Genomic DNA, 14,178 nt, shown 5'->3' with positions numbered 1-14,178 from the left:
TATTGAGATTTCATTATTGATATTATTCCTTTACATGTATTGGAAAAATAAAAATAAAGTTTATCCTCACTTTTCCTAGGGTATAACTTTTTTTCACAGACGTTGGATCAACTTGCGGTCTTCGACAAAGTTGTTTGGCATATAGTCACCTACAATAATACCAAAGGGTTTGATTATTGAACGCTTACAGCGCCACCTAGCGGCAAAATTCGAAAACTTAAAATTTCTGCATACATTTAGCCAAGTTTTCCCATACAAACTTCAAGCGTTATGAGCGCCCCCTTAGGCTCAACCGATTTTGCTCAAATTTTGAACGTAGCTTCTGGGAGTCCAAAACAACTGATTGAGGAGGTAAGACTTAGCATTTTTCGATTTTTTTGTTTTTCATATAAGTGTGGGCCACCTTATTCTTCAGTTTATAATAATAATTCAAAATCCATTCGAAATCCATTAAATTATAAATAATGCGATATTTCGTACATGGAAAGGGTTTTTTTTTTCGAGGTCTCTGCAGCTTTATGATGCAAAACTCTTGTAAAATTCTTAGCAAAACTGGCTTCTGAAATTGCTTTTAAAAACGCAGAAAAGAGAAATTTTGCGCTGAAGTTTCTTCGGTAAATCAGGTGTTTCTACAAAACTTCTGGTGGATTTGATAAGTTTTCTATAAAAGTTGAGGTTAACTACCAGAGCTTTACCAACGAATTCCTTAAAGGATTAAATCTCGAATGTTTCAAATTATCTGGGGCTTTCATGACCCATTTTTTATTCATAAACAATGTCTAACTGAATTTGTAGAGCAATCTTCAATCCTTGAAAACGTAATTAAGCTGTTTTTAGATATTTCAGAGAAAAATAAAATATATTTTGGACTAAATTTCTTAACTCAGTTTTGAAGAAATTGCTTGAACATTCGTACATATATTTTGGGGGAAACTGATGAGTAGTACATAAATTGAAAAAAATGTAAAAATAGGACTTTATCCAATTTTTGTAGAATTCCTCCAAAAATTTAAAAAGAATCTTGTACAGCCAGTATTGAGGACCATTCAGAGCATTGGATGAACACTCCATCCCAGAGTAACGGAAAAAAAATTATCAGCTATGTCTACAAGAAATGGGTTTAAAATTCTTCTGTTTTTTATTTACTTTCAAGGTTTCAGTAACAATTCTCGCATAATATCCTGCGGAAGTGCTTCTATGAATAGCTCCAAGAAGTTCATAAAGCAATTATTCAGATTTGCTTCGAGAAATAGGTCAAACATTCCTCTACATGGGATACATTTCTGTCCTAAAGAATTTATACAAAAAGCTACCCCGTAACGTGGGTAGATCACCTTAGAATGGTGCGTTGCGGTGTAAGATCTACCAAATCAAATTTTGATCTTGATATTTACCGTATTTTTAAATATTCCAAGATCAAAGTTTGATGCTCTTTTCCTTGTGTTTTGTAGTATTTGTGTTTCAATGTACTGCTAATTAACATTTTATTTCAGCAGGATTCAGGTAAATGTATCGTACGATATAAATAATATTTTTAAAAAATGTAAAAGTGGCGAGCGTATCACTAATATGTAGCTTATTTGACGTACGATGTTAATATTATTTTATATTTCAGATTATCAACCGAAGAATCTAGTAATTCAACCAAATGCCAACAAGATGACAAGGAAACCAGGATGAATTGGGCAGACAACTGATTCGAAGCAGTCTAACAATGGTGTGCCTGAACGTTAACCAAGCGTATCCTTTGGAGTTTACCCTTCCACTAACAACACCCAAATTCCCGTTACACCTAGGCCTGAGAGATCGTAGAGTTGTCTACATTTTTCATAGGTATCCAAAACTAACCACCCTTTCCCATTCCACAGCAGTCGCAAGGACGTGGCCAGGACAGTGCTCGACCATTGGAGGATTGCGTCAGTCTTGTCTAAGAGTCAGAGATTAGTCCCAAATCTTTGTGCTTTGGTTCGGACGGGAAGGAGGGAACCCTCATAACAGCGGTCTAGGACTGTACCACCTACGAATTTGTGCGACTCGCTTAATGCTAATGCTAATGCTAAAGAATTTATACAAAAAGCTTCCATTGTTTAGACCAGGAATTTCTTTAGGAGTTTTTCTTGAAATTTTGAAGGAAATAGATAGAAAGATTTCATATAACAGAGAATACTGTCTTCTGGTTTTCAACTTGCAATTTCGCTTCCGTTTTATATCTGTAACTGAAAAAATAATCTCTAGGGATTAATTAATAAATTTATTCTACTAAAAGTTACACAGAAAATACTTTAAGAGTTCTTTTCACTATTTCGTCATATATTCTAAGAGCTGCTATATATGTGCCAATAATTATAATAACAATAAAACACGTCAGAAACTCTTCCGAAACGACTGAATTCTTATTGCCTTAAGTATGTTTTTTTTTCGAAGACATTTACCGTTATTTGAAATTTTTATAGGTAATGATGACTTCGGTGATTGCATGGAGCTTTTCTATGAACTCATTTAGAAAGTTCGTTAGAAATGCCACCCTGTAGATATATAATTTAAAATTTCTAGAAATAGCGTTAGCAAAAATCCTATGATACAGCAATTATACTTATCAAATATCCCATCGACAAAAATTCCTAAATATTATTGAATTTATTTCAGGCAAAATGACTTGTAGAATTTTCTAAGGAATTCATAGACATGTTTGCTAAAACCATTAAGAAATTCTTCTTTGCTTTATATTTGTTTTTTCGTTTTCAAGGTTAACTTTTTTTGTCAGTTCAGAACGTAATTTTTCAAAATTTTAATATATAATATGCTGGTGTCCAAGTTTAGGACTTGAGCATCTGAACAATAAAAAGCTATCGACCGAATAATCTCTCTAAGAACCACTCGTTATTCATAAATCAATGCTCATCATCAAATTTTGAGTTTGGAACTTCTGTGTGCGGCTTTGAAGCAGAAGATTCAAGTATGGTATAACTAGGTATAATTGTAAAAATGTGTAAGAATCAGGATTTGATGTGAGCAAAGTGTTAAATCTTTGTTTGGTTTCACATTTTGAAGGCATCACACGCAAATTGAAAAATTCCAGATCTTAAACAAAATTCCCGACTTATTCCCGCATTTTTCCCGATGAATTTCAATTCCCGATTTTTTCCCGCATTTCCCGAATTTCCCGATTTTGTGGCCACCCTGCAGTTCAAAATTGTATGAGTTAGATGTAGTTTTTCGATTTTTTAAGAGTATTTTTGGAGTCGGTTTATTCTAGTTTAAAAAATAACGTTCTCGTAATTTTTGCTCCAGATTTGGCTTTATATGTGACCTTTCAAATGCCGCTTAAAGATTTTTTTTTTATTTTACCAACTCCATGAGATATAAGCATTCCAAGACATCGTTATTTTTAAGTCAAAACTGGACATGTGGATGACAAGACTTAGCAACATGCTATGTTCGGAACAAATACGCGTCATTACTTGCTCTTTAAATACTCCAAAGTTCACATCGTCGAAAAAAATCAAATAAAAAAAGTTAATCCAAAAAACCAGTACAGGTCGGACTCGATTATCCGGAGTCGGGTTCTGGTGCTTCCCAAAAATATATCTCAAAAACAGAATGCTCTAAAAAGCTGAAATTTTTACTGATTACTAATCAAAGTTGGTTTGACAAAATGTCAAAGTTTCAGCATTAAAGAGCATTCCGTTCTCCAGATTTGTGTTTGAGAAGCATCAGAACCCGACTCCGGATAATCGAGTCCGACCTGTATTTGGAGGGATCACCCTAAGTCAAAACTTAAAATTGACATACTACGTTCAAATTAGGAGCTTGATAAAAGCTGTCTTCGGCAAAGTTGCTCGCAATAGCATTGCCTACAACTTTGCTGAAGAACTCGATCGCATATGACTCAACATTCAAAAGTTCTATTCCAGATTTGAGTAAAGACCAAGGTAAAGACAAGGACCACCCTAATCAAAAATTTTTGGAAAATATGCAGCAAACAAATGCAAATAACTTCTCTGAAGACATCCAACGCCTAAAGTTGACGATAACAAAGATAGGGATTTTTTTCCTGCTAAAACGTTGATTCGGACCATTCCCAAGTAACCAAAAGTTCCACTTCCCATGACAAAATGCACTTTCAAGTTCCGCGAAGTTCAGATAAAGTTCCAAATGGAACTTTCTGGCTGCTTAAGAGGCTAACTATGAGCCTTGCTGGAACTTCGGTCGCAAGTTCCGTCAAGGCTCATTGTTAGCCTATTAAGCAGCCAGAAAGTTCCATTCGGAACTTTATATGAACTTCGTGGAACTTTAAAGCTGCTTAAGATGCTACTCGGAACTTTGTAGGGACTTTCAAGTTCATAGAAGTTCAGTTCAGTAGCATTGTGTTTAAATGAAGATTAGAGTAAGGTGGGGCAAAAGTTCGACCGTAGTTGAAAATTCAACTTTTTTCTGGAAATCGAAGCAGATATAAATAAATGAATACCGTGTGGTGATTCTACCATCCATCAGCTAAAATTTTGCTGAACAAAGCTACGCCAAATATCTTTTCAATCTTGTGTTACAACACTTTTTGTATGTGTGTGTCTAATTCGAACTCTTGCCCCACCACTGGGGCAAAAGTTCGAATCTTGTGTTTGTGATATTTCGCTAACCGTAGCACGCTATTTCGACACTTTGGTACTGCGGTAAAATAGAAAAAAACCAACGGGGTTGCGGTGGTTTCGACCGCCGCAGTCGTTCCGCAAACGTCAAAAGTGCTCGGTTCACGCTAAAAAGCATTCACTTACTTGGTTGCCATAAAATTGAAAAATAATGCAAATTGTTCCATTTATGGTTTATGTAATCACAATTGGTGCCACAATATGTAACTTATTTTTAAACTATATTAGGTGTAGTTTCAGCACTTTTGTATGTAGCTGAACGCCATTAAACACAATTAAAATTTTCAACAATTTATTTTTGTTGATAGGTTGTGTGCATACTTTTTAAAGTGCGTAGCAGTTTGACGTTTGCGGAATAGGTCTTCTTTGTCTTCTTCACTCCACCAGGTTGGAAGATTTCTCTGGATAAGCAATAATTGGAATACATAAAACCAATTGATATTTGATGTTGGAACTGGAATACACTTTAAAGTTCGATCTGGCTTTTACCCAAATTAGGGTTGAACTTACTTCACCAAAAATTAGTAGTTTTCCGCCAAATTCAGATAAAATATTTTTTTTTAACTTTGATCGGATTTTCTCACCAATTCCATCATTTTTGGAGATAATATGTACATTTTGCAGAATTGTAGGGTTTTACCTAAAGTTGCCACATGACTCGAACTCTTGCCCCACAATTCGAACTTTTGCCCCACTATGTGTAAAATATGATTTCCAAATGTTTTTTGCAAAACATTCTGAGTTGAGATTCCACTGCCTAATGAAAAATAGGTATGAGAATTAGCAGATTCATGTGATTTTTAATTGTTTAGCATGGAATTGGCTGTTTTGTGAGTTGCTCGAGCTGCTGCCGCCAGTAGTTCAAATTAAGATTAAAATTGGTTCAAATTATGATTACGATGGATCAAATTAAGATTAAAATCATTGTTGATGAAAAATCGAATATTTCAATGAAATTCGGTGCAAATACAAACTTTTTACCATTTAACAGAAAGCTTATACCCGTGGCTTTCATGTACATACGATTTTGCCGTAGTAAATTATTTCCATGTGGGAGAAAAAAATCACTTAAAATTTGCACTGCTTCACAAAGCCGCAATTTGGTTCAAAGTTTAATTACCTACCCTATTTAATCTTGTTATTACGTTATAGAGAAAATAGTTAAGTCTACTGCTAGAAATTAAACGAATTAATGTGATATTGAAGATGATTTTCCACAAACATTTCCAGGTGAATATTACATCCGAACCAGCAAAGAAACATTGAACCTTCGGATCTGTAAAACTTGTTTGGCAGACAACTAGGCGTGCTTTCCATAAATCATTAGCGGAGCCAGCTTTTTCTCTTTTCTTACTCACTCTCCTAAACATACACGAGAGAGAGCGGGATGAAAGAGGGGACAAGCTGCCTCCTCCTCTATCTTTCTCTCTCTCGTGTATGTTTAGGAAAGTGAGTAAGAAAAAAGAAAATGCTGGCTCCGCCAATGCCATAAATGAAAGCTGTTTTATTGTGAATAGAAAAAACAAGTGTGCCTACATATTCAAAGTGGAATTATTTGTTTTATGTTGAATTATAGCGATAGAAGGAGACACAGAATATCATTATGTGGAAGCACACTGCCAGCTGAAAAGGTTGGGCATTAACGTAATTTTAACATAAAAGCAACAAGTGTTAACAAGTTTCAACTCAGTGGTGTTTATTATTTGCCGCTCGTTTTCTTTGTATAATATGTATTTGGAGGAACAAGACTATATGAATAACTTATCTTGTCAACGTAGAAAATACATAAATATATCTTACGATACTGCTTATGAGATTATTGGCAATTTGTTATCGCTAAACATTACAAAAACACAATTTCAACTAAAGATGTTTACAGTTTCGTTAATAATATTATATTATAACATCTTTTTGTAATTTAATTTGCGAAGATGTTTTCTGTGTTACTTGGGTCGGTGAAGTACTAGGGCTGCAAAGCGGTGAATCAATAAGGAGAGCGTCCAACATAGGTATGGTTCTCACAAGTTTCTACCTCATGCTTCCACGGGGCAAGCGATGACAAAGACCGCCAGCTAAGAGTTGTGTGCAAAGCTGGTAGTACAGCCTGGGTACTGTTGTCCTTCTGACTTCAGCTAGATTGAGGAGGTAAGACCCGTGTGGAGTTTATCATTCTGCTGTCGTCTGAGAGTCACCCAGCAAGCCGAAGTGGTGGCAGCGGTAGCAATCGCAGCCTGGGGAAGATGCGTCCGACTCGTCCGATGGTTCGCCTAAGAAAGAGGTAGAGCCAACGCAATGCATGTGCACGCACACCGACTGTTCGCTTATGGAGTGTGATGTAGCTGTCAATTGACGCCTGATCGAGGGGTATAATTTAGGCGGTATTCTGATGGACTATAGGGTATCCCACAACCCGAGCGTCTGTTCACCAAGGAGATGCGGCTCAAGCAGCGTCTGTACTGGCATCCAGCCCCATCAGCGTGGTTGTCCCAGTGTTGGTTGGGACGTTAAACAGAACTGGCACGATGGCCCTCCGGCGAGACAGGAGTGTTGGCGTAGGACCAAAAAGCCACCTGTAAAAATCCCCTTTGCGAATAACGTAGGAGAAAATGCGACTCGATACAATCGGCAAAGACCCACGCGACGAAATAAGGACTACGATTGGAAACTTGGAACATGGAATTGCAAGTCACTAGGTTTCGCAGGATGTGACAGGGTAATCTACGACGAACTAGAACTACATCCCCGCAACTTCGACATCGTGGCGTTGCAGGAACTTTGTTGGACGGGACAGAAAGTGTGGAAAAGCGGGCATCGAGCGGCTACCTTTTACCAAAGCTGTGACAACACCAATGAACTGGGAACAGGTTTTATAGTGTTGGGCAAGATGTGACAACGTGTGATCGGGTGGCAGCCGATCAACGCAAGAATGTGCATGTTAAGAGTTAAGGGCCGTTTCTTCAACTAAAGCATCATCAACTTCCACTGCCCACACGAAGCGAGACCTGATGACGAGGAAGAAGCGTTCTACGCGCAGTTGAACACTTTTGATGAATACAGATCCTGAATTGCAGTTTGATTTCCACATTCTGGCAAGACAAGCTTTACAAAGCCAACCACGTCTTGACTTGAGACTGCTGAGCCAAAAGCTCTACATTTCGCTCCTAAAAATCTGCTTCCATCTTCGCCACTTCATACATAAAAATGGAATTTGCATATGGGGAGCGAAGACTAGAGCGGTGGCAAACATTAATGCTTGTCCCCTATTATTACAAGGTTTTTTTTGCATTATAGATATGTTTCTATATCCAACAGCAATACCTGCTGTACTCGCCTAAATTTACGCTTAATCAAAGCGCAAAGCCTTTCAAAGCAAACCACACATGATTTCTTCTTTTCTGGCCAACTAGCACCGTTCGGCGCCAGTTGTGCTTAACGTCGGCTGGGTCTAGGGGCTAAGCCTTTAATTCCGACGCCCAGGGAGACAGCCACCACACCTGGGACCCTCTACATACCGAACCCATCAACATATGGGCCGGGACCTACGGCTTTATTTCCTATCCGAGGGAAGACATGATCACGGATTTTATGTCTCAGAAAATCCCATCGGCGTCGACGGGAATTGAACCACGACCCACTGGGGTGAGAGGCAACCACGCTTCACACTACACCACCGACACCGACACACATGATTTCCACACATTTCTTGTTCTCAATCGTACTTTTATTCAATTTCATTAAATTATGAACAGAACTTTTCTTAGGCTAATCAAACTTAGCACACGTTTGATTAATAAAAGCTAAATGAGGAAAATAGCAATGAACTTAAAACAACTTCAATCAGAATCATTAAAAGAGAAACATATAATTTATGTTATTAAAAACTGTCATCCATCGTCACACATCCTCAAGTGCTTCCATACATTTAGTCCCAAAAGTGTCCTTACTGAGCAGTTTGTGCTTGTCCTTCGGATTCCATGGCGGCAGTCTCTAGAGCCGCTTTAGCTTTTTCTTCCGCTTTGTAAAGCATTACCTTGAAGTATCCTTTGATACATTTCCGGATTTGAGTCAAGAAGCAAGACTCAATAAATACCCGGATTGATCCGTTCTTGTGGTGCTCCTCCGGAATGTGGAACTCGATGGCGTCGTTCGACTTGAACATGTCAACCCGGGAGGAGAACACCAGCGGCCGGTTCATCTCCCATCGGTTCTTGCTGATGGCGATTTCGTTGTTCAGCTCTTGCTCGTTGTTGATTTGGAGCCGGGCTCGTTTGAAGATGACCTGCCGCTCGCAAGATAGCTCGAACGTCCGAACGTCCTCCTTCCGGATATTGTTGGGCACGCTTGAAGCGCGTTCTGCGTCCTTGATGGGCTCCACCTTGCAGAGGTAAATCTTCTGCAGGATGTCCTCGATGAAGTCCAGCATGCAATCGGCCCAAACATCCTTGATCTGCCGTTCCGTAATGATAGCTTCCTTATCGGTTTTCCGGGCCAGTAGAACCTGCCGGACGATGAACAGCTCATACTCAACCGGGAGCAACCGACAGATTCTCCAATGGGCAGAAACGTCCACCGTCTTGGGAACGGTTCCGTTCTTGGAAACAACCGGAACGACCGCATTCTTGGTCTGTTTCTGGTAGCGCTTGGTCTTGGTGAACAAATTCTCCAGGACCTTGGAAAATGGTTCCGAATTATTTGCACACATTACCTCGTGGGCCGTTTTGAAGCTGAGCTTGATCTGCTCAAAGTGAGCCGCCGAATTGCAGACCCCTCCGATGTTCATGTTCAATTCGAATGGATCCTGGATGGAGATCTGCGTTCCGTAGTTGAACTCCGGATAGTTCTGATGCTCAACGGCCCGGTAGTAAGGCTGCAACTCCCGAACCTTTTTCTGCTTCATCTCCTCCACGGCGCACAAGCGACCAACGAACGGCGAAATCAGATTCTTCTCAAACTCAAACGTCGAGTAATACTTGAAAAAGTTCTGCAGCAGCATCCGGATCGCTTCCTTGTTCATCGACGTGAACTTGATGTCCTTCGGGTAGCCCAGATTCCACGGGCCAAATGCCACCCGAGGAACACCCTTCTGCAGGTCCTGAACCGCCGGCAGCAGCGGCAGCTTCTTGGTTTGCAAGTAGAAAATCAACATCATGATGATGCAGTAGGTGTTCATCTGACGGTGGTTCGTTAGCAAGAAGGCGCACTTGGCCCAGAACTTGATGATGATTGCCAACTTATGAATGCGAGGGTCAAATCTGGAAGTAAACATGCATTGGTATTCACTTTTTGTTGGAGTTTTAAACACAATCGATTCTTACCTTGTGACCGCGAATATAAACTTGCTGTTGTAGCACCCACGAGCATTGGAGAAATTGATGTCGCACGTCAAATTGGTTGGCCCGTGGATGGCCCTCAACAGGGGCACTTTCGCACCCAGAATCTTTACCAACCCATGGAACGTCCCGTCTCTAAGCATCCGACCATGAATTATATGGATCAGCTTAGTTTGCTCCTGCTTGCTCTCGCTGTTCCTTTCATAGTGGATGTAAAAATCCAAATCCGAATCACGGAACGCCAGCCCGGATTTGATGGAACCAAAGTCGTAGATTTGGTAGGCATTGTTCGGGAAGCCAAGTACTCGATCCAAGTCCATCTTGACCTTGGTCAGGGCCATCTCTATCTCAATCTGGGACGGTTGAAGAGTGGCAATTAGCGCCTTCATAGTTTCATTTTCATTGCCATTCAGGAGGCTTCGCAATGCGTTCAGAACCGGATCCAGGAGGAACCTAATTTTTTCGGGATCCGGGTCCACTTCAGTATCTGAGTTGCCATTGTTACGTTTGTTGGTGTTCTGTCGCTTCGCAGAGAGCTTTCGCTTCCTGCCCTGCGGCTTCTGCTCCTTACCATCGCCTTGTGGCTTCTGCTCCCTGCCATCGTCCTTCGGTTGTTGTTCCGGTTGGTTCGATGGTCCCGCTTGCTGTTGATCATCGGCCATCGCGCTGAGCACTGAAAGTGGAACATCACAAACAAACCACGATGAGGAGACATGCTTGGCCCCCTTTCACACGCCATTTTTCGCCCCTTACCTTCACGAGTTTTCTTTGTTCGTTGGTGAGAAATCAAGCGTTTCACCACAAAAAATCCAGGAACACAATCACAAGACGAACTGCTACCGAACAACAGGACACTTTTAGCGGGATTAGAGACGAAAACCTCGGGAAAACTTTATACGATGCAACGAAACTGGATCCTAACTTTTTTGTTCGTCTGTCGTCTTGCGGACGCTGGCTGATGGATGCGAAAAGTGGAAACTGCACGCAGCCGATTCACAAACACAAACGCCACAAACGCAATGTATTTGACAGCTGTCAAGACAGGGCCGCCGGCAGGGGAATAATTGTCAGCTATCGAATCAAAAGTAATTTTTTGCAATTCGGCACTATAAATTCTTGTTTTACACTTGCCGTTTTGGCACCGAAACGGCCTACTTTTTTGCACTATATCAAACAGTTGCATTATGGTTCATAATGCAACTCATTTCGGTTGCATTATGAACCATAATGCAATTGTTTGATCAATAATCTGAGTTTCCACATTGGTTGTCACCGTTTCATCGGTTAGAGCTTGCAAAACTGTGCCGGTTATAGCACAGCTTGCTTGATCCAAACTACACAGAAAAAAATAATGTAATATGCCTCGATGTAATACTGTCGATGTACAAAATATCCGATGTAAACGTGATTTTTAGATGCACAATTACAACGGCGCGACTGATAATTACATCGTCCTTGAAATTACACAAAATAAAAATATAAGTTATCCTTCACATCGTTCTTGTGTAATATTCACATCGAAAGAATGTGAATATTACACATGAACAGCTGCAACCAACTGGTTGCGATAAAGATGTGTACAATTACACAAACTAAATGCCATATCGCATCTCTTCACGATGCGATATTGCATCTCGCAACACTGCGGTGATGTTGTCGTCGGCCAGCGCGCAGGCAAGTTAGCGGCCATTTTTAACTTTCTCCTCAGTTGTTGCGAGTCGTTGGTTTTTGTTAATTATTTTATTTTGTAAGTAAAAGTAAGTACAAAAAATCTCCCAAAATAACAATATTTGTTTGTTTCTTGATTTCAGAAAACCGCCAGCCAGCCAAGATATTCTCCGCCCTGGCAAGAACAAGGGTAAGTTTCCTGCTGATCGACCAATTTCAATTTTCGGTTCATCTGGTCGAATTCCCGGTCAAATAAATCAATTCGGAGTTGAAGGTCGTTGATCCGGGCAAGTTGGTTCCAAACCCATGGACCACTTCTCCCAAGGCCAGCTGGGGAAAGCAAATGAAGAGCAGCTATTTGTGATAGAAATCACCACCGTCTGCGTCTAACCGGCCAAAGATGGTTCGGAATTGCCTTGGCACAAGATCGCTAGCACAGGAGACTTGAGAATCACGACGTCAATCTGGAAGGTCCAGCGTATGATATCCAAAGCTGCCGACATCGCAGTGACCTGAGCGCATCGCAATTTCAATCGTTTTCTGAGGCCGTTAAAGAGGAACATGACTTCTACGAGGCCCATATGATGTCGTCGCTTTGGAAGATGGCTACGGAGAAGCTGACATTAATTCCGGGAAATGCGAGGAGTGTTGCAGGTAATTTTTAAATTAATTTCAAGAGAACCATTTTTATCGAGCTGGATTTTGCATTGATGTAATCTGGTATAGTCAGCCAATCACAGGTTCCGTAATTATCTTGTTTTGGTCGAAGATAATGGGATCTCAAGATAGTTTGCATTACCAAAAGATTTTGTATTAACCGGTAATCGAATCCAGACACCATCGACACGATCTTCCAAAATATTTAACCCAAACTTAGCATCCTACTCAGTGCTCAATTTGGGGCGTTTTCAATCTCAAAGCATTTTTGTACAAATTTGGTCTTTGAAAATCAGGATGACTTTTGCGAGTAAATATTTTTTTGGAAACGCTTCATCTTCTTCTTTGTGGCTCTACGTCCCCACTGGGACTTGGCCTTAGTGTTCTATGTGCACTTCCACAGCTTTTAATTGAAGGGCTTTCTTTGCCTGCCAAGGCATGAATTTGTATATTGTGAGGCAAGGACAATGATACACTATGCCGGGGAGAAACTTTCCCCGACCGGAACGGGAATTGAACCCGCCGTCTCCGGATTGGCGATCCATAGCCTTAACCATTAGGCTTACTGGAGACCCCATTTTTGGAAACGCGTAATGGGTGAAACTCGTGAAACTAGCATTTATGTTAGAAATAAAGTAAACAGGCCTGACACATGACTTTATTCCAGGGAGATTATTGATAATTGATAACTCCGTTGAATCAGCTTCAAATGTTTGAACTTATAGTTTCAAATTATTGGAAAGACAGAATATTTTGATAACATTTGACATTTTTCATCAATTTTGAATATTCGAGGAAATTTCGCTTTTTTTTAAGGAATTTCCTTAAAATTAGAGATTAGATGTAAAGATTACTGTGATTTAGGATATGAAAATACTGAGGAGTTCTGAGAATGTTTGATGGTATAAGAGCAGTTGAAGCAATTTTGCTTATGGACGTCTGCACGAATGTATGCTGTCCTGTCCGCTCCAGAAATTCCTCGATAATTTTTCCAGGAGTTCGCCGGAAATATCTCCAGGAGTTCCTCGGGAATTCCCTCAGCAGTTTACCGGGTATTCACCCATGAGTTCCTTAGGATTTCCTCCAGGAGCTCCTCGTGAATTCCTCCAGGAGTTCCTCGGAAATTACTCCAGGAGTTCCTCGGGAATTGCTACTGAAATTCCACGGATGACGGAAATACCTCCTGGAATTCCACGGGACTTCCTCCTGGAATTCCACGGGAATTACTTCACGAGTTCCTTAGAAATTCCTCCAAGAGTTCCTCATCAATATCTTCAGAAATTAATGGAGAATTTATCCAGGCGTTCCTCGAAAATTCTTACTGGATTTCCTCGGAAATTCCTCCAGGAGTTTCTTGGAAATTTCTCCAGGAGTTGTTGGGTACAAACGAGGCTGTGTTGTGGATTGACATTTAAGCCGAAAGAGAGATGGTTTTTTAAAAAGTGAATGTTCATGGTGAGGGCTCGGGTTCAGTTTGGCTTTCTATTCCGCAGAATTGTCACCTGTTCTGTGGCTTAGTTGGTTAAAGCACCGGTCTAGCGAATACGGGGTCGTGGGTTCGAATCCCACCATAACGCGATTTTTTTTCAAAAATTCATCCCTCAATTTGTCAATTAGCAACATTCTGTGTCTTCTAACTACAAGTTTTTCTGTATGTTTATGACATACCAGCAAAATCTGGTAAATGCCAGTAAAGGGCAACATATATCAGTGTTCCTTCAGGAGCTTCACGGAAATATCTTCAGGTGTTCCTTGTAAATTCCTCAAGAGTTCCTCAATAATTCCGCCAGGTGTTCCTCAAAAATTCCTCTAGGAGTTCCTCGGGAATTCTTCCAGGTGTTCTTCAGGAATTTCTCCAGGAGTTGCTCGGGAATTCC

The 14,178-nt window shown here is 40.4% G+C and overlaps 1 protein-coding gene across 1 annotated transcript; it reads right to left on the bottom strand.

Annotated features, from left to right (window-relative positions):
• Nucleotides 1-8,345: 8,345 nt before the first annotated feature.
• LOC134288618 (terminal uridylyltransferase Tailor-like) lies at nt 8,346-10,994 on the bottom strand. The gene is made up of 3 exons (XM_062853973.1): nt 10,730-10,994; nt 9,962-10,649; nt 8,346-9,898 (listed from the first exon to the last, which is right to left on the bottom strand). The coding sequence occupies exons 2-3, from the start codon at nt 10,636-10,638 to the stop codon at nt 8,587-8,589; spliced, it is 1,989 nt and encodes a 662-aa protein (XP_062709957.1). The 5' UTR covers nt 10,639-10,649; nt 10,730-10,994; the 3' UTR covers nt 8,346-8,586.
• Nucleotides 10,995-14,178: the final 3,184 nt, after the last annotated feature.

This window comes from Aedes albopictus, chromosome 2, assembly GCF_035046485.1.
Source record: "Aedes albopictus strain Foshan chromosome 2, AalbF5, whole genome shotgun sequence".
NCBI lineage: Eukaryota > Metazoa > Arthropoda > Insecta > Diptera > Culicidae > Aedes > Aedes albopictus.
The sequence above is the reverse complement of the archived record's forward strand: the minus strand, read 5'-3'. Positions and strand labels throughout refer to the sequence as shown.

What these genes read in the sequence shown, in the direction of transcription:
- LOC134288618 (XM_062853973.1), bottom strand. Translation starts at nt 10,638, where the DNA reads ATGGCCGATGATCAACAGCAAGCGGGACCATCGAACCAACCGGAACAA. An exon ending in TTTATATTCGCGGTCACAAG is followed by an intron (nt 9,899 to 9,961) that starts GTAAGAATCGAT and finishes GTTTACTTCCAG; the next exon opens with ATTTGACCCTCGCATTCATA.